Here is a 24,204-nt window from a genome sequence, read left to right on the forward strand (position 1 = left end):
GGCGACTCTATCTCGAGGGACGACTATCTCGAAGGGCGACTCTATCACGAGGGGCGACTCTATCACGAGGGGCGACTCTATCTCGAGGGACGACTCTATCTCGAGGGACGACTCTCTCGAGGGGCGACTCTATCACGAGGGACGACTATCTCGAGGGGCGACTCTATCACGAGGGGCGACTATCACGAGGGACGACTCTATCTCGAGGGACGACTCTATCTCGAGGGGCCGCTCTAGCCAGCACCAGGGACGGGAGGTCATAGAAGGCATCTGACTCATCTGCTTTGCCTGCATCCGTTCACTGATAATGTTTCTGTGGGGATGTAAACCACCAGCACCACCACCACCATTGACAGGAAGGCGAGCCCACAGCAGCCTGGGACTCGCAGCTTCCCACACCTCACAGCGAGAAGATGATGCACTTCCTTAAAGTGAACCTAGCCCGGCACAATTGCCGTGGTGACGTCATGACCACTTCGTGGGGAATGGCAGCTGTTGCTTTCTGTATGTGTGTGTGTCCGGGGAGCGGTCGTGTAACGGTTAGCGCACTGCGCTTGGAACCTGGTGACCCGACTTCGACTCCCGCTCGTGACCAACACCAATGGCGAAAATTTTGGAACTCGTCCCGGGCTTCCCCTAGGTCGACTCGGCCTTCAATGAGTACCTGGTGCAGTGTGTGACCATCAGCACTGGGGAGACAGAGGTGGCTAGGCTGGTGCTGGCCACTCACCTCCCCCCATGTGCCATGCCGGCCTTCGTAGTTGCTTAGCAACAGCACTATCCACAACAGTCCGTTGAAGGCTCTACGGGGGATCTTTGTGTGTCCGTATGGATGTGTGCATTTGTGGGGAGCGGTGGTGGTAGCGGTTAGCGCTACGCTGCACTACGAACCCGGCGACCCGAGTTCGATTCCCGCTCGCGGCCACCAACACCAGTGGTGATGATCAGAGCCGGTCCAGAGCCTCCCCTAGGTCTCCTCGGCCTCAAATGAATAACCCGGTGCGGTGTGTAAGAACGTCGCCACTGGGGAGACAAGGGTGGCCGGGCGTGGTGTTGGCCACTCAACCCCCTCGTGTGCCACAGTGCCGGCCTTCGTCGGTGCTGCTACTCACTCACAGCCCTTGCCCCTACAGTCTGTTGAGGCTACGCGGGGGATCTTTGTGTCTGTTTGCGTCTGCGTCTCTGCATTTGTGAGTGTCTGTGGTCAGATGCATTAATGGACAGATGATGATGCTGATGGCTGACGATGATGATGATAGGGGGCGATGACGCGACTGCCCAGCTGTAGCGTGTTCGCCGCTTGTTACAGAGTTGCTCGGTTCGAATCCGGCAGCCTGCCCCTGGTTAATACTGCGGTGGCGTGCGCACCAACCGTAAACAATACGCGCCACCTGCTTCACAGTTGCGTCACTCGGAACGAGCATCCGGCCTATCCCGCCCCATGTGCCGGCGTCGCCGTCCGCAAATGGCCAAATATTGGGGATCGCACACGTACACACGCAGCCGGCAATCATTAGCGCCTCCGTGGTGACCGTCCCGCGCCTCCGTGAGAACGATGGCGCCCACGCCAAGCCCCGATCTCGTCAACCATCATCGCACAAACTCCCGGTCACCCTCGCAGCAGCGGCGGCGGCGGCTTTTGGCTGTCTGTCGAACAAAGACGGTGGTCACCGCATCATCATCATCATCGCGCGGCGCTTTCAGATGCACTTCTGCGGCTGTCTGGAAGGCTCTCCCCTTACGCTGAAAAGTCGTTTCCTTAGAACTGCCGTGTTCAGTTCGTTGGCCTTCCCCCGCACCTCGGATTAGCAACGGTTCCGCTCGGTGCAGTGCGAAAGAAGTTTGACAGGATCGGTATTTATGATGGAGGAATCCATTTGGGGCACGAGGTCACAACGTGGTAACAACAATCACTGTGAGTCGACGATGATTCGTGTCTTTTGTTATTTTTGTTGCAGGATTCAGGCGGCATGGACTTCAGCCCCAAAGAGTCGCCCATCTACGTGAGTAGCCCAGACAGCGCACCCCAATGGCGCCTCTACACCAATTGCTTCTGAACCATCTCTTTAACCTGAACCATCTCACTCTGTCTCTACTGGAGCTAGACAACCTGAACCATCTCGCTCTGTGTCTCCACTGGAGCTGGTGAACCTGAACCATCTCACTCTGTGTCTCCACTGGAGCTGGTAACCTGAACCATCTCACTCTGTCTCCACTGGAGCTGAGTAACCTGAACCATCTCGCTCTGCGTCTCCACTGGAGCTAGACAACCTGAACCATCTCACTCTGTCTCCACTGGAGCTGAGTAACCTGAACCATCTAACTCTGCGTCTCTACTGGAGCTAGATAACCTGAACCATCTCACTCTGTCTCCACTGGAGCTAGACAAACTTAACCATCTCACTCTGCGTCTCCACTGGAGCTAGACAACCTGAACCATCTCACTCTGTCTCCACTGGAGCTGAGTAACCTGAACCATCTCGCTCTGTGTCTCCACTGGAGCTAGACAACCTGAACCATCTCACTCTGTCTCCACTGGAGCTGGGTAACCTGAACCATCTCACTCTGTTGTCTCCACTGGAGCTGGTGAACATGAACAATCTCACTCTGCGTCTCAACTGGAGCTGGGTAACCTGAACAATCTCACTCTGCGTCTCCACTGGAGCTGGGTAACCTGAACCATCTCACTCTGTGTCTCCACTGGAGCTAGACAACCTGAACCATCTCGCTCTGCGTCTCTACTGGAGCTAGACAAACTGAACCATCTCACTCTGTGTCTCTACTGGAGCTAGACAACCTGAACCATCTCACTCTGTGTCTCCACTGGAGCTGGTGGACCTGAACCATCTCACACTGTGTCTCCACTGGAGCTGGTGAACCTGAACCATCTCACTCTGCATCTCCACTGGAGCTGGTGAACCTGAACCATCTCACTCTGCGTCTCCACTGGAGCTGAGTAACCTGAACCATCTCGCTCTGTGTCTCCACTGGAGCTAGACAACCTTAACCATCTCACTCTGCGTCTCTACTGGAGCTAGACAACCTGAACCATCTCACTCTGCGTCTCCACTGGAGCTAGACAACCTGAACCATCTCACTCTGTCTCCACTGGAGCTGAGTAACCTGAACCATCTCACTCTGTGTCTCCACTGGAGCTAGACAACCTGAACCATCTCACTCTGTCTCCACTGGAGCTGGGTAACCTGAACCATCTCACTCTGTTGTCTCCACTGGAGCTGGTGAACCTGAACAATCTCACTCTGCGTCTCAACTGGAGCTGGGTAACCTGAACAATCTCACTCTGCGTCTCCACTGGAGCTGGGTAACCTGAACCATCTCACTCTGTGTCTCCACTGGAGCTAGACAACCTGAACCATCTTGCTCTGCATCTCCGCTAGAGCTAGATAACTTGAACCATCTCACTCTGTGTCTCCACTAGAGCTAGACAACCTGAACCATCTCGCTCTGCGTCTCTACTGGAGCTAGACAAACTGAACCATCTCACTCTGTGTCTCTACTGGAGCTAGACAACCTGAACCATCTCACTCTGTGTCTCCACTGGAGCTGGTGGACCTGAACCATCTCACTCTGTGTCTCCACTGGAGCTGGTGAACCTGAACCATCTCACTCTGCATCTCCACTGGAGCTGGTGAACCTGAACCATCTCACTCTGTTTCTCCACTGGAGCTAAATAACCTGAACCATCTCACTCTGTGTCTCCACTGGAGCTAGACAACCTGAACCATCTCGCTCTGTGTCTCCACTGGAGCTGGTGAACCTGAACCATCTCACTCTGCGTCTCCACTGGAGCTGGTGAACCTGAACCATCTCACTCTGTGTCTCCACTGGAGCTAGACAACCTGAACCATCTCACTCTGTCTCCACTGGAGCTGGTGAACCTGAACCATCTCACTCTGTGTCTCCACTGGAGCTGGTGAACCTGAACCATCTCACTCTGTGTCTCCACTGGAGCTAGACAACCTGAACCATCTCACTCTGTGTCTCCACTGGAGCTGGTGAACCTGAACCATCTCACTCTGTGTCTCCACTGGAGCTGGTGGACCTGAACCTTCTCGCTCTGCGTCTCCACTGGAGCTGGTGAACCTGAACCATCTCACTCTGTCTCCACTGGAACTAGACAACCTGAACCATCTCATTTTGTGTCTCCACTGGAGCTAGACAACCTGAACCATCTCGCTCTGTGTCTCCGCTGGAGCTCTAAGCCCCACTCGAGGTCGCTCGAGCAACCGTGACTACGATGTCGTCGTCGATAATCTGAGCGCGTTGGCCAATCCGCACGCCGCTCCCGTGTCATCATCATCATCGTCACCGTGGGCTATCCACTGCTGGATGAAGATCAGTGCGATGCCACGGACCTGTCGTGTGTTCTCCAATCCACGTGTGCCCGTCTCTCCGTGTCATCCCACGCGTACCCCCCTGCACCACCTTTTCGCCCACTTCTAATTTTTCGTTTCATTTTCATGACCTCCCTTCCCGTGGACTACGTCGTGAGCCCCCTGGTCGCTCGCCCAGCCAAGCCCTCGCACCGCAACGCGCGCACGCACACACGGACAGCAGAGACAAAGCTCCCCCATAGAGCCTTGACGGACTGCGAGGGCAAGTGCTGTTAGCGAGTGGCGCCTGTGAAGGGCGGCACTCCACACGAGGCGGTGGGTGGCCAGCACCACGCCCTGCCGCCTTTGTCTCCCTGTCGCGATGTTTATTACGCGCCGGGTACACTACCACACGCGCGACGGTACGCGACGCACGGCTTACTCCGTGCTGGTCGCTCGGGGGTGTGGGGGTGGCCTTGTTGGGTCCTCGCTCGGCAGCCCGGATCGTCGGCCTCAGGAGCGGTCGTCTTAACGGGGCGGGTGGCCGTGCTTGCAGGGCGGCACGCGGGTCCTCGTGTCGTGCGCCGAGGGGACGCTGCCGCCGGGCGACGCCGACTTCTTCCTGGTGTTCGACGGCTCGGCCAGCCGGCACGTGGCGCCCGCCACGCGCCTCAACGGCTGCACGCTGCAGGGATTCACGCCAGGTAGCACGGAACGCACGCACACGCATGACGGCCATTCGCCAGTAAGTGGCGGTGACGTCACCACGGCGCCTGTGCCAGGCCAGGTGCACCTTGAGGCCACGCGAAGTTGTCGAAGGCTCGCTGGCAGGAGGTCACGGGGCAGTCCCAGGTGCCGTGGGTTGACTGATGACCGGTAGATGAACACCAACTGTGCCAACTTTTTTTATTTTACCCGCCTGGCGCTTCGCTCGTTGTTGTGAGCATCGCACCTCCGCCCTCTGTTGTTGTTCTAGGGCGACTGCCTCCAACTGCCCAGTAGTGTGTCCTTCATACACTCACATTCTCATGCACACACTAACACACACACTAACACGTACTCACACATACTAACACACACACACTAACACGTACTCACATACACTAGGGGAGGCCCGGGACCGGTTAAGATAATCGTCACTGGTGTTGGCCGTGAGCGGGAATCGAACCCGTGTCGCCAGGTTCGTAGCACAGCGCGCTAACCGCTACACTACCGCTCCCCATAACATACACTAACACACACACTAACACACACACTAACACGTACTCACACATACTAACACACACACTAACACGTACTCACACACATTAACACACACACTAACACACACACTAACACGTACTCACACACACTAACACACACACACTAACACACACCCTCGCACAGACACTCGTACACAATCGCCTGCTCGCTTTGGCGGCCGTCTCTGCTCGTGGCGTGGGAAGCGAGCGTGGTAATTCAGGCGAGGCACGCGCCGGCTGGCCACCGCCGGCACGGGGAAGGAAGCGCCGGCTTCCTCGATTATCTCCTTTACGGCGCTGCAGGTCAAGTGGCCATGCCGCCCAGGAAGCCGGAGGCGACCAATTACGGAATCGGTGACGACGATGAAAGCGTGCAGAGCGAGATGGTTCAGGTTATCTAGCTCTAGTGGAGACGCAGAGTGAGATGGTTCAGGTTGTCTAGCTCCAGTGGAGACGCAGAGTGAGATGGTTCAGGTTGTCTAGCTCTAGTGGAGACGCAGAGTGAGATGGTTCAGATTGTCTAGCTCCAGTAGAGACACAGAGTGAGATGGTTCATGTTGTCTAGCTCCATTAGAGATGCAGAGTGAGATGGTTCAGGTTCACCAGCTCCAGTGGAGACACAGAGTGAGATGGTTCAGTTTGTCTAGCTCCAGTGGAGACACAGAGTGAGATTGTTCAGGTTCACCAGCTCTAGTGGAGACAGTGAGATGGTTCAGGTTCACCAGCTCCAGTGGAGACACAGAGTGAGATGGTTCAGGTTGTCTAGCTCCAGTGGAGATACAGAGTGAGATGGTTCAGTTTCACCAGCTCCAGTGGAGACAGAGTGAGATGGTTCAGGTTCACCAGCTCCAGTGGGGACAGAGTAAGATGATTCAGGTTACCCAGCTCCATTGGAGACACAGAGTGAGATGGTTCAGGTTACCAGCTCCAGTGGAGACACAGAGTGAGATAGTTCAGGTTGTCTAGCTCCAGTGGAGACACAGAGTGAGATGGTTCAGGTTCACCAGCTCCAGTGGAGACAGAGTGAGATGGTTCAGGTTGTCTAGCTCCAGTGGAGATACAGAGTGAGATGGTTCAGGTTGTCTAGCTCCAGTGGAGATACAGAGTGAGATGGTTCAGTTTCACCAGCTCCAGTGGAGACAGAGTGAGATGGTTCAGGTTCACCAGCTCCAGTGGAGACAGAGTGAGATGGTTCAGGTTGTCTAGCTCCAGTGGAGATACAGAGTGAGATGGTTCAGGTTCACCAGCTCCAGTGGGGACAGAGTGAGATGATTCAGGTTACCCAGCTCCATTGGAGACACAGAGTGAGATGGTTCAGGTTACCAGCTCCAGTGGAGACACAGAGTGAGATGGTTCAGGTTGTCTAGCTCCAGTGGAGACACAGAGCGAGATAGTTCAGGTTGTCTAGCTCCAGTGGAGACACAGAGTGAGATGGTTCAGGTTCACCAGCTCCAGTGGAGACGCAGAGTGAGATGGTTCAGGTTCACCAGCTCCAGTGGGGACAGAGTGAGATGGTTCAGGTTACCAGCTCCAGTGGAGACAGAGTGAGATGGTTTTAACGGCGTCCTGTGAGAGTGGCAGCTCTGGGCAGCCCCTCTAGAGGATAATGTGGCCTGCTCTTCTGCTTTGGCCATGAAGTTTCAGGAGAGTTAATTAACTCTTTCTGTGTGTGTGTATGGAGAAACCCAGAGCCTGGGACGGACACAGGGTTTATGGGCCAGACTGAGATTTTGACTGAAACTAAATAAAAAGCCGTGGGTCTCACGTGGGCCTGCACTGCACCTCCTGTTAGCACGGTTGGCTACGTACGATGCGAAAGAAGTTTGACTTGCGTAGCTCACGCTCCAGTCCTTGCAACGCTCCACACGGGAGCCTCAGACGCGGCACTTAGCCTGGCACGGGCGACGTCACCGCCGCTTAGTGGCGAACAGCTGTTGTCGTCATTGTTGTGTCTGCGTGCCTGTCTCTCCGTGTGTCCGTCTGTGACCGAGGTCACGCCGACTCGTAGCGACGATCGACTTCCGACCAAAGTTTATTTTTTGGTGGGCCGGAGGTCCACCCTGCACGAGCCCCGGGGGGAAGCCGCCAAGTGCGCGCGTGGCGAAACGTCGGACACCGCGCCGGACGACGCCGAGCCCATTTCCCGTCACCGTCGCCGCGGTCTATCCGCCGCTGTATGATGATCACCGTGACGACACGCGTCTGCTCCCGTGCCACGTGTTCCCCGTTCCGCGTGCCTCTCCCCGCCATCGTGCTGCCCCCCGCCCCCCTTGCGAGGAGCCGTGCCGAGCGGGAGCTCGCGACGGTGGAGTGGGGGGGGGCCGTGCGACGGGGTGCGGGTGGTGGTGGTTCCGTGCCGCCCACTCCTTCCCCGCTCTCTCTTCCCGTTACTCTGCAGTGGCCCCTCGTGGCCTCCGCTGCCCGCGGGGTCTCAGAGCTCCCTGCCAGCCCACGCCCGCCAGTCTCGACCTCGGTTCATCTCTCTTCCCGCCTGTGCCTCTGTGTTTTGACTTTGCGGGGAGCGCCGGTGTAGCGGTGAGCGCCCCGCACTACGAACCCGGCGACCCGAGTCCCGATTCCCGTTCACGGCCAACACCGGTGACGATTATCTGAGCTGTTCCTGGCCTCGCCCCTAGGTCGACTCGGCCTCAAATGGGTAACCTGGTGCGGTGTGTAAACATCGCCACTGAGGAGACAAAGGCGGCCGGGCGTTGTCCTGCAAACCCACCCCCTCGTGTGCCGTGCCGGCCTTCGTAGTTGCTGCTCGCTAGCAGCTCTCGCCCCAGCGGCCCGTGAACGCTGTACGGGGGATCTTTGTCTCTACGTTTTTCTCTGCCTGTCTGCCTGTCTCTCTCTGTCTGTCTCTCTGCGTGTCTCTGTCTCCGTTTGTCCCTCTGCCTGCCCGTCTCTGTCCCTCTCTGCCTCTGTCTCTCTGCCTGTAAGGGATCGCCGTGCACAGCAACCGGCAGACCAGCGCCCGCTCACCTTGTTCCCTGCAGGGACAGCTGCCGCTGGGGGTACCCCCACAGGCTGCGCAACAGAGCTAACATTGCCCCCTAGTGGCTGACTGCCGCACAGGGGCAGCTGCCACTGGGGGTGCCCTTTCAACCGCGTTGGGATGCAGATGCCGGTCGCTCGCCTCGCCGTCACCATCCTCACCGTCACCATCCTCGCCGTCACCATCCTCACTGTCACCGTCACCGCCGTCACCTTTACCATCGTCACCGCCGTCACCGTCACCATCCTCACCGTCACCGTCACCATCCTCACCGTCACCGTCCTCACCGTCACCATCCTCACCGTCACCGTCACCATCCTCACCGTCACCGTCACCATCCTCGCCGTCACCGTCCTCACCGTCACCGTCCTCACCGTCACCATCCTCACCGTCACCATCCTCACCGTCACCATCCTCACTGTCACCATCCTCGCCGTCACCGTCCTCACCGTCACCGTCCTCACCGTCACCGTCACCATCCTCACCGTCACCGTCACCGCCGTCACCTTTACCATCGTCACCGCCGTCACCGTCACCGCCGTCACCGTCACCATCCTCGCCGTCACCGTCACCATCCTCACCGTCACCGCCGTCACCGTCCTCACCGTCACCGTCCTCACCGTCACCGTCACCATCCTCACCGTCACCGTCACCGCCGTCACCTTTACCATCGTCACCGCCGTCACCGTCACCGCCGTCACCGTCACCATCCTCACCGTCACCGTCACCATCCTCACCGTCACCATCCTCACCGTCACCATCCTCACCGTCACCGTCACCATCCTCACCGTCACCGTCACCGTCCTCACCGTCACCGTCCTCACCGTCACCGTCACCATCCTCACCGTCACCGTCACCGTCGTCACCGTCACCGCCGTCACCGTCACCATCCTCGCCGTCACCGTCACCATCCTCACCGTCACCGCCGTCACCGTCGTCACCGTCGTGCCGGGCCCTCGTGGCCCGCGTTGCCGCCCGCAGGCCACGACCGCTGCGAGTACGTCAGCCTCTCCCTGTGGGCGTGGCCGCGAGGCGAGGCCGGCCCGGGCCGCCTGACCGGCGCCGGCGCCTCCGGGTGCCCTCAGCCGGCGGCGGCGGCGGTGCCGGCGGCGGTGCCGGCGGCGGCGGTGCCGGCGGCGCGCTTCGCGTTCGCGCGCGACCTGGCGTGCGCCGTCGCCGCTCAGCTGGCGCGCTCGGCGGGCGAGCGGCCCGACTCGCCGCTGCTGGCGGGGCTGGACGCGGAGCAGCTGGCGCGCCTCGACCCCGCCGTGGCGGCCGCCCTGCAGCACCTGCGCGCCGGCGGGGAACTGGCGCTGCCCGACGAGAAGCGGCACGGTGAGGCGGCGGTGGCACGGCCTCGGAGATCGGCGGTGAGGGTCGGTGCAGGATTGTTGATGCGTGGGGCTACAGGCAGAGGGGTGTGTGATGTGTTGGTGTGTGTGTGGGTGTGAGCGTGTGTGTGCTGTGGGGCGCCGTGGCTTCGCGGTTAGCGTTACGGACCCAGAATCCCGGGTTCGATTCCTGCTCACGGCCAACACCGGTTGACGAATATATGAACCGGTCCTGGGCCTCCCCTAGGTCGACTCAGCCTCAAACGAGTACCCGGTGCGATGTGTAAACATCGCCACCGGGGAGACAAACGCGGCCGGGCGTGGTGCTGGCCACCCACCCCCTCGTGTGCCGTGCCGGCCTTCACAGGTGCTGCTCGCCAACGGCACTTGCCCCTACAGCCTGTGGAGGCCGCACGGGGGACCTTTGTGTGTCTGTGCGGGCAGGGCTGCTGGCCACCGCACGCCGCCTGTCCCTGCCGTGCGTCCTCTCCTGCCTGCGCGCCGCCTTCCCGGCCGCCACCGGCGCCGCCGGGGACACGGAGAGGGGTCGCGACCCCAACGGCGACGCCGCTGGCGACCGCCCCCCCGGCGCTGCCGAGCGGTGAGCGGCAAACGGCACCGGTGACAAACCGCCGAGTTGGATTCCCGGCAGCGGGGCGTGGGCGAGCCGCGTCCGCCCGCGCTTGCGCCGGGACACCTTTCATCCCTCGGCAAAGCCGTTAGCGAGCGGCGCGGTGAAGTACGGTCAAGCTGGCGCCATCGTGAACCCCGCGCACGGCGTGGGGGAGATTCTCACCCATCCGGCGTGCTGGGGAGGGGGGCGCTGTGGTGGTAGTGATGACAGGGGTGGTGATGGTGGTGGTGGTGATGGTGGTGGTGGTGTTGGTGGTGATGGTGGTGTTGGTGGTGATGGTGGGTCGACGACGATGATGGGTGGTGGTGATGATGATCGTGTTGACGATGATATGATGGTGATGATGATGATATGATGGTGATGATGATGGTGGTGGTAGTGACGACGATGATGATGATGGTGACGATGATGATGGTGACAACGATGATGATGATGGTGGTGATGATGATGATGATGACGTTGGTGGTGGTGATAGTGATGATGGTGGTGGTGGTGACGACGATGACGACGATGATGATGGTGGTGGTGGTGACGACGATATTGACGGTGGTGGTGACAACAATGGTGGTGGCGGTGGTGGTAACGATGATGATTATGATGGTGGTGGTGACGACAATGACGATGATGATGGCGGCAGTGGTGGTGATGTCATCTCACGCACAGACAGACGCGCACTTTGTCTGCGCGAGTGTGCGGGGGTTGATGGAACGCGGAGGAGACGCGCGGGTACAGCGATTCCTTTTGTTACGGCAATGTGACAGGGCGGCAGTGGGGGTGAGGGGGGGGGCAGGGTGGTGTCCGATGGTCGGGGCTGGGGGGGGGGCAGTGACCTCCCGCCCTACCGACCCCCCTGAAATTCCTGTACGCGTTGTCCAGGGTTTCTGATTGCTTCCTGTACACTCACGGCGGCGACACGAGTTTGATTCCCGCTCACGGGCACCAACATCTGAACCGGTCCCGGGACTCCCCTGGGTCAACTCGGCCTCAAATGAGTAACCTGGTGCGGCGCGCAAACATCGCCACTGGGGAGACAAAGGCGGCCGGGCGTGCTGTTGGCCACCCACCCCCTCGCGTGCCGTGCCGGTCTTCGTTGGTGCTCGCTGACAGCACTCGCCCCTACAGTCTGTTAAGGGCTTCCAGTGTCCCTGCAAGTTGCCACCCACCCCACCGTCCTGGTGAGGTGGGGTCTGTCCGCTCGGGGTGTTCACTCTCGCCGGCTGTCCCGCCACCCCCCCACCAACCCACCCCACTCACCCCCCCACTCACCCCCCCCCCCCGTTCACCCCCCCCACTCACCCCCCCCACTCACCGCCCCCACCCACCCCCCCCCCCCCCCAGCTGCGAGGCCGCGTGGATTCCACGCACCCAGCATGCCCTGGGAAAGGGCTCCTGGGTGACCTTTCACCCCCACCTGGACGTAGCGATGCTGAGCAGCCGGAAGGGCGGCCGCAGGGGGACTCAGCGTGGGCCCGAGGCCGACATCCGGCGCTTCGCTGACGTGCTGGCGCGGCGAGCGACACAGCAGGTGACAACGCCTCCCGCCACCACCCCCCACACCCCCCACACCTCCCACACCCCCCCACACCCCCCCACACCCCACCACCCCCCCACCCCCCCACACCCCCCACACCCCCCACACCCCCCACACCCCCCCCACACCCCCCACACCCCCCACACCCCCCCACACCCCCCCACACCCCCCCACACCCCCCACACCCCCCCACACCCCCCACACCCCCCCCACACACCCCCCACACCCCCCCACACCCCCCCACACCCCCCACACCCCCCCACACCCCCCCACCGTGGCGCCGCCGACAGCGGCCGTGGGCTCACTCGCGCCGTCGCCGGGCGCAAACGGTCGAGGGGTGACTGCGCGGCCCGGAGCGCTGAGAGCTGAGCTGGCGCTGCCGAGATGCTCAAAGTACAAGTGTGGTGGCGGCGGTGGTGGCGGCGGAGGTGGCGGCGGTGGTGGCGGCGGCGGTGGCGGTGGTGGCGGCGGTGGTGGCGGCGGTGGTGGTGGTGGCGGCGGTGGTGGTGGCGGAGGTGGTGGTGGCGGCGGTGGTGGTGGTGGCGGCAGTGGTGGCAGCTGTGGTGCCGGAGGTGGTGGCAGTGCCTTACGATGGCGGTGGTGGCGATTCCAGCCCCCACAGTGCTGGTGGTGGTCGGCGCGCGGGGAGTAACAAGTGGCGCTATCGCCGTGGGATTGGCGCTGCCCTCCGCTGGCACCACGTGTCTCCGCGTCTCGTGTGCCAGCTGATGGAGATGTCAGCTGATGGAGACGTCAGCTGATGGTCGAGACGTCAGCTGATGGAGACATTAGCTGATGGTCGAGACGTCAGCTGATGGCCTAGACGTCAGCTGATGGTCGAGACGTCAGCTGATGGAGACGTCAGCTGATGGAGACGTCAGCTGATGGTCTAGACGTCAGCTGATGGAGACGTCAGCTGATGGTCGAGACGTCAGCTGATGGAGACGTCAGCTGATGGAGACGTCAGCTGATGGTCGAGACGTCAGCTGATGGAGACGTCAGCTGATGGAGACGTCAGCTGATGGAGACGTCAGCTGATGGTCGAGACGTCAGCTGATGGAGACGTCAGCTGATGGAGACGTCAGCTGATGGAGATGTCAGCTGATGGAGACGTCAGCTGATGGAGACGTCAGCTGATGGTCGAGACGTCAGCTGATGGAGACGTCAGCTGATGGAGACGTCAGCTGATGGTCGAGACGTCAGCTGATGGTCGAGACGCCAGCTGATGGTCGAGACGTCAGCTGATGGTCGAGACGTCAGCTGATGGTCGAGACGTCAGCTGATGGTCGAGACGTCAGCTGATGGTTGAGACGTCAGCTGATGGTCGAGACGTCAGCTGATGGTTGAGACGTCAGCTGATGGAGACGTCAGCTGATGGAGACGTCAGCTGATGGTCGAGACGTCAGCTGATGGAGACGTCAGCTGATGGAGACGTTAGCTGATGGTCGAGACGTCAGCTGATGGAGACGTCAGCTGATGGTCGAGACGTCAGCAGATGGTCGAGACGTCAGGTGATGGAGACATCAGCTAATGGAGACGTCAGCTGATGGTCGAGACGTCAGCTGATGGTCGAGACGTCAGCTGATGGTCGAGACGTCAGCTGATGGAGACGTCAGCTGATGGTCGAGACGTCAGCTGATGGAGACGTCAGCTGATGGTCGAGACGTCAGCTGATGGAGACGTCAGCTGATGGTCGAGACGTCAGCTGATGGAGACGTCAGCTGATGGTCGAGACGTCAGCTGATGGAGACGTCAGCTGATGGAGACGTCAGCTGATGGAGACTTCTCTCTCTCCACGTGACACCATGGCTCTCGTGTTAGTCGCCCACTTGTGCCAAATATAGCCGCTTTCCCTCGCTCTCTCCCTCTCTCGCTCACTCCCTCTCTCGCTGTCTCACTCTGCCACCACCGTTGGCTGATGGTGCTGGTGGCACAGCTGGTGAAACAAAGGGGGCGAGTGAGTGGGCGAACGAGTGAGTGAGCGAGTGGGTGGGTGATTGAGTGAGTGAGCGAGTGGGTGAGCGAGCGAGTGGGTGGGTGGGTGAGTGGGCGAGAGGGTGAGTGGGTGAGTGAGTGAGTGGGTGAGTGGGTGGGTGAGCGGGTGAGTGAGTGAGTGAGTGGGTGGGTGAGTGAGTGAGTGAGTGGGTGGGTGAGTGAGTGGGTGGGTGAGTGAGCGAGCGGGTGAGTGGGTGAGTGAGTGGGTGGGTGGGTGGGTGAGTGAGTGGGTGAGTGGGTGGGTGAGTGTGTGAGTGAGCGAGCGGGTGAGTGAGTGAGCGAGCGAGCGAATGAGTGAGTGGGTGAATGAGTCAGTGAGTGAGTGGATGAGTGAGTAGGTGGGTCAGTGGGTGAGTGGGTGAGTGAGTAGGTGGATGAGTGGGTGAGTGAGTGGGTGGGTGAGCGGGTGAATGAGTGAGTGGGTGAGTGAGTAGGTGGGTGTTTGAGTAGGTGGGTGAGTGGGTGAGTGAGTGGGTGGGTGGGTGGGTTGGTTGGTGAGTGAGTGAGTGTGTGAGTGGGTGAGTGGGTGAGTGGGTGAGTGAGTGAGTGGTTGAGCAAATGAGTTAGTGACAAAGATCCCCCCGTGCAGAGTAGCAGCACCAGTGAAGGCCGGCATGGCACACGAGAGGGGGGTGGGTCGTAGCCAGCACCACGCCCGGCGGCCTTTACACACCGCACTCATTTGAGGCTGAGTCAAGCTAGGGGAGGCCCAGGACCGGTGCAGATAATCGTCACCGGTGTTGGTGGCCGTGAGCGGGAATCGAACTCGGGACGCCGGGTTCGTAGCGCAGCACACGACCACTCCCCGGCACCCGCCAACACAGACCCACATGCAGATAAACACTGACCCACACAGACCCACACCCACAGACATACACTGACCCACACAGACACCTACACACAGACAACCACAGACAAACACTGACCCACAAAGACCCGCACACACAGACAAACACTGACCCACACAGACACACACCCACAGACCAACACTGACCCACACAGACCCACACACCCACAGACCAACACTGACCCACACAGACCCACACACACACACAGACAAACACTCACCCACACAGACCCACACAAACCCACACAAACCCACACACACAGACAAACAGTGACCCACACATATCCACACCCACGCACAAACACTGACCCACACAGACCCACACCCACAGACAAACACTGACCCACACAGACACCCACACACATACACCCACAGACCAACACTGACCCACACAGACCCACACAACACACCCACAGACAAACACTGATCCACACAGACCCACACACACACAGACAAACACTCACCCACACAGACCCACACAAACCCACACAAACCCACACACAGACACACACAGACACACACTTACCCACACAGACCCACACAAACCCACACACACAGACAAACACTCACCCACACAGACCCACACCCACAAACCAACACTGACCCACACAGACACCCACACATAGACACCCACACACAGACACTCACAGACCAATACTGACCCACACAGACTCACACACACACAGACAAACACTGACGCACACAAACCCACACAAACCGACATACACAGACAGACAGTGACCCACACAAATCCACACACACAGACAAACACTGACCCACACAGACACCCACACACAGACACCCACAGACCCACACAGATCCCCACCCACTGACCAACACTGACCCACACAGACCAACACCCACAGACCAACACTGACCCACACAGACACCCACACACCCACAGACCAACACTGACCCACACAGACACGCACCCACAGACCAACACTGACCCACACAGACCCACACACACAGAAAAACACTCACCCACACAGACACACACACCCACAGACCAACACTGACCCACACAGACACGCACCCACAGACCAACACTGACCCACACAGACCCACACACCCACAGACCAACACTGACCCACACAGACACACACACCCACAGACCAACACTGACCCACACAGACACGCACCCACAGACCAACACTGACCCACACAGACCCACACACACAGAAAAACACTCACCCACACAGACACACACACCCACAGACCAACACTGACCCACACAGACCCACACACCCACAGACCAACACTGACCCACACAGACCCACACACCCACAGACCAACACTGACCCACACAGACCCACACACCCACAGACCAACACTGACCCACACAGACACACACCCACAGACCAACACTGACCCACACAGACCCCCACACCCACAGACCAACACTGACCCACACAGACCAACACCCACAGACCAACACTGACCCACACAGACCCACACACCCACAGACCAACAACACTGACCCACACAGACACGCACCCACAGACCAACACTGACCCAGACAGACCCACACACACAGAAAAACACTCACCCACACAGACACACACACCCACAGACCAACACTGACCCACACAGACCCACACACCCACAGACCAACACTGACCCACACAGACCCACACACCCACAGACCAACACTGACCCACACAGACACACACCCACAGACCAACACTGACCCACACAGACCCCCACACCCACAGACCAACACTGACCCACACAGACACAGACCAACACTGACCCACACAGACCAACACCCACAGACCAACACTGACCCACACAGACCAACACCCACAGACCAACACTGACCCACACAGACCCACACACCCACAGACCAACACTGACCCACACAGACCAACACTGACCCACACAGACCCACACACCCACAGACCAACACTGACCCACACAGACCAACACTACCCACACAGACCAACACCTCAGCAACATCGCCCCCCTGTTGTGAGAGCCTGGCAGGAACCCCTCCTGAACGAGGGAGGCTCTGGGAGTCGTGGCCGTCCTGGGTAGATGATCTTAAAACGAAACGACAACAACAACAATAAACAACAATAAACAACTGGTAAATAAGCGACGCACGCACACACGGAGCTGCCCGTCTCGATGTAGGCGGCCGCTCTGATCGGGCACCCACATTCGGCACGTCCACGCTCCCCCGCTGGGGGGGAGGGGGGGTGAGCCCCCTGGGGGGGTGGGAGGGTGAGGGGGGAGTAGGTGGGTAGGGAGGGGGGTTGACCGTCAGGTTTCATTGGGCCGGAGTTCCCAGCCGTGCCGGCAGAGCAGCCAATCCCCCAAACGGGATGTCACTGCAGAAGTAACGAAGTAAAGGTCACTTAAATAAATAATAAATGGTGAGCCGACGCTCTGCCTCCTTCGCTCCGTCTCTCCGCACAAACGAACACTCGGCTTTAATATTTTACGCATCCCATCGGCCACGCGACCCACCTGGGAGTGCGTCACTTCGGCGGCATTGATCCGGTACCGGCAAAACTCTGGGCCGGTTTCGTCATGCAGCGTCTCGTCAGCTGTACCCGTTAGAACCAATGCTGGTGAGCCGCCAGGTGTCACGGGCAAGGCCCCCCTCTCTGTGTCAGCAATGGGTGCTACTGCCTGCGTGCGACCGTGCGCGAATGTCTGCGCCTGCCTGTGCCACTCGCGCCTTGCGCAGAGCGATGCCCCCACGTTTGCTGAGAGTCTTGAGGCTCGTCCACGGGACTCTCTCTGGGCGAACGAACGGGACGATGGATAGATAAATAACCATCGGCCGGCGTGCTGGGCGGGCGGGCGGGCGAGTGGGAGCGACTGACCGGGTGGGCAGAAGCCAGCGGATTTCGGAAACCTGCGTCGTCGGTCGTTTCCGCCGCACCACTCGGGGAGATGACGCGCCTGCCCGGCGGCCTCCCGGGCTGGGATTCTTCCGCAGCGCCGCGGAGCGCTCACGACCGCCGCAGCGTCCGTGTAAGCGCTGCTGGCACGTGGGGCAAAACATCGGAAGGTGGTGCCGGATGCTGGTGCGGGATGGTGGTGCCGGAAGGTGGTGCCCGATGGTGGTGCTGGAAAGTTGTGCCGGATGGTGGTGCCGGATGGTGGTGCCGGATGGTGGTGCCGGATGGTGGTGCTGGAAAGTTGTGCCGGATGGTAGTACCGGATGGTAGTGCTAGAAAGTTGTGCCGGATGGTAGTGCCGGATGGTGGTGCTGGAAAGTTGTGCCGGATGGTAGTGCCGGATGGTGGTGCTGCAAAGTTGTGCTGGATGGTGGTGCCGGATGGTGGTGCTGGAAAGTTGTGCCGGATGGTAGTACCGGATGGTAGTGCTGGAAAGTTGTGCCGGATGGTAGTGCCGGATGGTGGTGCTGGAAAGTTGTGCCGGATGGTAGTACCGGATGGTAGTGCTGGAAAGTTGTGCCGGATGGTAGTGCCGGATGGTGGTGCTGGAAAGTTGTGCCGGATGGTGGTGCCGGATGGTGGTGCCGGAAGACGGTGCCGGATGGCGGCACGCACGGGTGGGCGTGCGGCTCCCACTCGAAGCCGCGCCGTCGCCGTGCCGGCAGGGAGAGAGAGAGAATATCGAACCGAGCTCCGCCACAAAAGTGTTTCCCGGCGTCGCGCCAAAGCCGCCAAAGTGGGTGAGCCCACCGGGCCGGGAGACGCGCGGAGGGGGGGGGGGGTGCCGGTGGGGAGCCCCGCCAGGCGTCCGTCACCCTCCACCGTTCACCCCCAACCCCCCCCGTCACTCAGAGTCGCGTGGCCGCTTCCTCGCCGGGGCAGCGGCAGCGGCAGGATTTGTGAAGGGCCGGCTGTGAGCGAGAGGGGGTGGGGGGGGAGAGGCGGTTGGGTTCGTGTGGGAGGGAGACGAGTTGCGGGGCAGCCACCACCACCACCACCACCCCAGCCCAGCCCAGCTGTTGTGAATGCCTCCATTGAGCAGGAAACGTCGCGACCGCTACCGCCGCTGCTTAGGCGGAGTGAGCGAGAGAGCGAGGCGGTGAGAGTGTGAACGGGTATCGAGTAAGAGAGTGAGTGAGAGAGTGAGTGAGAGAGCGAGTGAGAGAGTGAGCGAGTGAGTGAGAGAGTGAGTGAGTGAGAGAGCGAGGCGGTGAGAGTGTGAACGGGTATCGAGTAAGAGAGTGAGCGAGCAAGTGAGTGAGTGAGAGAGTGAGCGAGTGAGTGAGAGAGTAAGCGAGTGAACGAGTGAGTGAGTAAGCGAGTGAGTGAGTTAGCGAGTGAGCAAGCGAGTGAGCAAGAGAGTGAGTGAGTGAGAGAGTGAGAGAGTGAGAGAGCGAGTGAGCGAGAGAGTGAGTGAGTGAGAGAGTGAGTGAGTGAGTGAGAGAGTGAGTGAGTGAGAGAGTGAGTGAGTGAGTGAGCGAGTGAGAGAGTGAGCGAGTGAGCGAGTGAGCGAGCGAGTGAGAGAGTGAGAGAGCGAGTGAGCGAGAGAGTGAGTGAGCGAGAGAGTGAGTGAGTGAGAGAGTGAGCGAGTGAGCGGGAGAGCGAGTGAGCGGGAGAGCGAGTGAGAGAGTGAGAGAGTGAGTGAGAGAGTGAGTGAGTGAGAGAGTGAGTGAGTGAGAGAGTGAGCGAGTGAGCGAGCGAGTGAGAGAGTGAGAGAGTGAGAGAGCGAGTGAGCGAGAGAGTGAGTGAGCGAGAGAGTGAGTGAGTGAGAGAGTGAGCGAGTGAGCGGGAGAGCGAGTGAGAGAGTGAGAGAGTGAGTGAGAGAGTGAGCGCGGTTTGGAGTTTTTGACGTCGCTCGGCTCGGCTCACCGACGCCGTCGGCACGAGCGCCGCCTCTCGTGCCGCTTCTCCGGAGTCTTCCTCTTCGCCCCACCGCCGCCGTGCGATCTGATCATCGCCGCCGTCGTCGTCGGCGGTTCCTCTTCGCCGGAGGAGTTTGGCGACGTGCCGGGAAGCGGTTGGGAGATGCCGCGGGGACACGAGTTTACATCGTCAGCGTCGTCGTCGTCAGCGTCGTCGTCGTCAGCGTCGTCGTCGGGAGACGGGAGCGGAGGGACGCGGAGTCCCGACGGTCGCCGCCGCCCGGCTCGCCCGGCTACGCAGTAGCGACGCTTCGCCCCGGTCGGGAGCGAGCGCCGGGTTAACTCACCGGCGCGATCGGAGCGATGAACCTGGCGGTGGTGATGCACGAGAAGCAGAGGAGGAGGAGGAGGAGGTTCCTCCTCTTCCAGTCGCCGGGGCTCCCCGCGCAGGGGAGCGTCGTGCTGCTCAAGGTGACGTCGGCCGCTCGGCGTTCCCCACGCTCCTCGCTTTCTGTGAACGTCCGGACGCGCGTGACGGTGGTGGCGAACGTGCGTGGGAGCACGTGTGGGTGGCATAGTGGGGTAGTGGGGTGGCACAGTGAGGTGGCACAGTGAGGTAGTGAGGTGGCACAGTGAGGTAGTGAGGTGGCACAGTGAGGTAGTGGGGTAGCACAGTGAGGTGGCACAGTGAGGTAGTGGGGTGGCATAGTGAGGTGGCACAGTGAGGTAGTGGGGTGGCATAGTGGGATAGTGGGGTGGCACAGTGAGGTAGTGAGGTGGCACAGTGAGGTGGTGAGGTGGCACAGTGAGGTGGTACAGTGAGGTGGCACAGTGAGGTAGTGAGGTGGCACAGTGAGGCAGTGAGGTGGCACAGTGAGGTAGTGGGGTGGCACAGTGAGGTAGTGAGGTGGCACAGTGAGGTGGTACAGTGAGGTAGTGAGGTGGTACAGTGAGGTAGTGAGGTGGCACAGTGAGATGGCACAGTGAGGTAGTGAGGTGGCACAGTGAGGTAGTGTGGTGGCACAGTGAGGTAGTGGGGTGGTACAGTGAGGTAGTGGGGTGGTACAGTGAGGTAGTGGGGTGGTACAGTGAGGTAGTGGGGTGGCACAGTGAGGTGGCACAGTGAGGTAGTGAGGTGGCACAGTGAGGTAGTGGGGTGGCACAGTGGGGTGGTACAGTGAGGTAGTGAGCTGGTACAGTGAGGTAGTGAGGTGGCACAGTGTGGTGGCACAGTGAGGTAGTGAGGTGGCACAGTGAGGTAGTGAGGTGGCACAGTGTGGTGGCACAGTGAGGTAGTGAGGTGGTACAGTGAGGTAGTGGGGTGGCACAGTGTGGTGGCACAGTGAGGTAGTGAGGTGGTACAGTGAGGTAGTGGGGTGGCACAGTGAGGTAGTGAGGTGGCACAGTGAGGTAGTGGGGTGGCACAGTGAGGTAGTGAGGTGGTACAGTGAGGTAGTGGGGTGGTACAGTGAGGTAGTGGGGTGGCACAGTGAGGTAGTGGGGTGGCACAGTGAGGTAGTGGGGTGGTACAGTGAGGTAGTGAGGTGGTACAGTGGGGTGGCACAGTGAGGTAGTGGGGTGGCACAGTGGGGTGGCACAGTGAGGTGGCACAGTGAGGTAGTGGGGTGGTACAGTGGGGTGGCACAGTGGGGTGGCACAGTGAGGTAGTGGGGTGGTACAGTGGGGTGGCACAGTGGGGTGGCACAGTGAGGTAGTGAGGTGGCACAGTGAGGTGGCACAGTGGGGTAGTGAGGTGGTACAGTGGGGTGGTACAGTGGGGTGGCACATTGGGGTGGCACAGTGAGGTAGTGAGGTGGCACAGTGAGGTGGCACAGTGGGGTAGTGAGGTGGTACAGTGAGGTGGCACAGTGGGGTGGCACAGTGAGGTGGTTTACTCACAGTGGGTGCGTGCTGCGAGCGAGCGCGTGAAGACCCAGCGAACTTCATCCGTACGTTGTTGGGCCGACGGTTCCAACCGCACCCCAACGGTCGGCCCGACGCTGGCACGGTCGCCGGCACGGGTCGCCGGAGCCGCGTCACTTGCAGCCTTGAGCCCGGCCGGTGCCCGGCTGTGTGAGCGTCGTGAACAGGGGCTGGGTGAGCGTCGTGAACAGGGGCTGTGTGAGCGTCGTGAACAGGGGCTGGGTGAGCGTCGTGAACAGGGGCTGGGTGAGCGTCGTGAACAGGGGCTGGGTGAGCGTCGTGAACAGGGGCTGGGTGAGCGTCGTGAACAGGGGCTGGGTGAGCGTCGTGAACAGGGGCTGGGTGAGCGTCGTGAACAGGGGCTGGTTGAGCGTCGTGAACAGGGGCTGTGTGAGCGTCGTGAACAGGGGCTGTGTGAGCGTCGTGAACAGGGGCTGTGTGAGCGTCGTGAACAGGGGCTGGGTGAGCGTCGTGAACAGGGGCTGGGTGAGCGTCGTGAACAGGGGCTGTGTGACCGTCGTGAACAGGGGCTGGGTGAGCGTCGTGAACAGGGGCTGGGTGAGCGTCGTGAACAGGGGCTGGCTGAGCGTCGTGAACAGGGGCTGGGTGAGCGTCGTGAACAGGGGCTGGGTGAGCGTCGTGAACAGGGGCTGGGTGAGCGTCGTGAACAGGGGCTGTGTGAGCGTCGTGAACAGGGGCTGGGTGAGCGTCGTGAACAGGGGCTGCGTTACCGTTGTGAACAGGGGCTGTGTGACCGTCGTGAACAGGGGCTGGGTGAGCGTCGTGAACAGGGGCTGGCTGAGCGTCGTGAACAGGGGCTGGGTGAGCGTCGTGAACAGGGGCTGGGTGAGCGTCGTGAACAGGGGCTGGGTGAGCGTCGTGAACAGGGGCTGGGTGAGCGTCGTGAACAGGGGCTGGGTGAGCGTCGTGAACAGGGGCTGTGTGAGCGTCGTGAACAGGGGCTGGCTGAGCGTCGTGAACAGGGGCTGGGTGAGCGTCGTGAACAGGGGCTGGGTGAGCGTCGTGAACAGGGGCTGGGTGAGCGTCGTGAACAGGGGCTGTGTGAGCGTCGTGAACAGGGGCTGTGTGAGCGTCGTGAACAGGGGCTGGGTGAGTGTCGTGAACAAGGGCTGGGTGAGTGTCGTGAACAGGGGCTGTATGAGCGTCGTGAACAGGGGCTGGCTGACAGTCGTGAACAGGGGCTGGGTGAGCGTCGTGAACAGGGGCTGCGTTACCGTCGTGAATAGGGGGCCCTAGAGGCTGCTGCCGTGCGGCCGCGTCGCCGGCGGACGGACTCGCCGCGGTCGTGTCAGCGCTCCGTGCCGGTGTCTCGCCAGCCGTGCACCTGTTCGTCGGTCTGTGTCTCACGCCCGTCCGCCCGTCCGTCTCTTGTGTGTCTGTCTCACCATACGCTCGCCCCTGCTTCTTTCCCGTGCGTGTGTGTGTGTACGTGTGTGTACGTGTAGGTGCGTGTGTGTGTACGTGTGTGTACGTGCGTGTGTGTGTACATGTGTGTGTACGTGTAGTTGCATGTGTGTGTACGTGTGTGTACGTGTAGGTGCGAGTGTGTGAACGTGTGTGTACGTGTGTGTACGTGTAGGTGTGTGTACGTGTAGGTGCGTGTGTGTGTACGTGTGTGTGTACGTGTAGGTGCGTGTGTGTGTACGTGTGTGTACGTGTAGGTGCGTGTGTGTGTACGTGTGTGTACGTGTAGGTGCGTTTGTGTGTACGTGTGTGTAAGTGTGTGTGTACGTGTGTGTGTACGTGTGTGTACGTGTGTGTGTACGTGTGTGTGTACGTGTAGGTGCGTGTGCGTGCGGGTGCGTGTCTAATCGCCTGTTTCTGTTTTCCCAATCACCGCTCTCTAACGAAGTCCGTCGCTATCTCCTCGTCTCACCGCCCGGGGGAGCGGACGGCAGGTCGGAGGTCACGCTCGGCTGCCCTTGAGTTCCCCTCCATCCTCTACCCCCACCCCCGCCACTGCGTTGATCATTCACGTCCGTCACCACTCGCTTTGTCAGCGTCTACACAGCAAAGAGCTGCCCCCCCCGCCTCGTGAGTCATTGATTCTGTCTGCACCGCGGCCACCGTCCGTCCCTTAGATCCACAAAAACTAAACTATTATTTTTATTTTACCGGGTAAGGCCCCCACTGAGCTACGCAGCTCTTACGACGAGAAGCGACCCGACCATCGCGAACGATCGCCCAACGCGGATTGCCGACCCCCGGCCGTGCGGTGCACCAGCCGCGATGTCCTCCTGGTCACTCGGCATTCACGGCAAGGAGCTCGGACCAGCGGCAGTGACCCTGCTGGTGACCTTACAAGGCCGTGCGCGCGTTGGCCCCGGCAGTCTTTGCAGGAAGCGACGATCCGTGTTTGCTACTCGTCGACGGGGGTCCCGAGGTCAAGGCTGCGTTCCGGTGCCGGTGCAGCTGCCGGGCCGTGGTACGACGGCGTTGTGACTTTGCCAATCGGACAGTCGGAGTCGTGAGAAATGCTCAAGCCCTGTCTGGCTGTGGCCGCCCCTCGCCCCCAGCCGTGTCCGTGCACCCCGCAGGGCCTGTCTGTTTCCTGCTTTCCAGTACACGGTGGCTC

At 60.4% G+C, this 24,204-nt stretch overlaps 1 protein-coding gene across 5 annotated transcripts in view; it reads left to right on the top strand.

Annotated features, from left to right (window-relative positions):
- LOC116954885 (rho guanine nucleotide exchange factor 18-like) overlaps positions 1-24,204 on the top strand; it is a 250,740-nt gene that overhangs the window by 69,945 nt on the left and 156,591 nt on the right. For 4 of the 5 annotated variants that reach the window (XM_076052605.1, XM_076052608.1, XM_076052606.1 and 1 more), the window contains exons 2-6: positions 1,959-2,003; positions 4,891-5,038; positions 9,555-9,908; positions 10,349-10,505; positions 11,877-12,063. In XM_076052605.1, the coding sequence (XP_075908720.1) occupies positions 1,971-2,003; positions 4,891-5,038; positions 9,555-9,908; positions 10,349-10,505; positions 11,877-12,063 (879 nt within the window). In that variant the 5' untranslated portion in view covers positions 1,959-1,970. Of the gene's footprint in view, positions 1-1,958; positions 2,004-4,890; positions 5,039-9,554; positions 9,909-10,348; positions 10,506-11,876; positions 12,064-18,819; positions 20,157-24,204 lie in introns of those variants that run through there. The other variant, XM_076052610.1, reaches the window with a different exon arrangement.

The sequence above is a fragment of the Petromyzon marinus genome, chromosome 57, assembly GCF_048934315.1.
Source record: "Petromyzon marinus isolate PM22_M1 ecotype Great Lakes invasive population chromosome 57, UKy_Petmar_22M1.pri1.0, whole genome shotgun sequence".
Classification (NCBI taxonomy): Eukaryota; Metazoa; Chordata; class Hyperoartia; order Petromyzontiformes; family Petromyzontidae; genus Petromyzon; species Petromyzon marinus.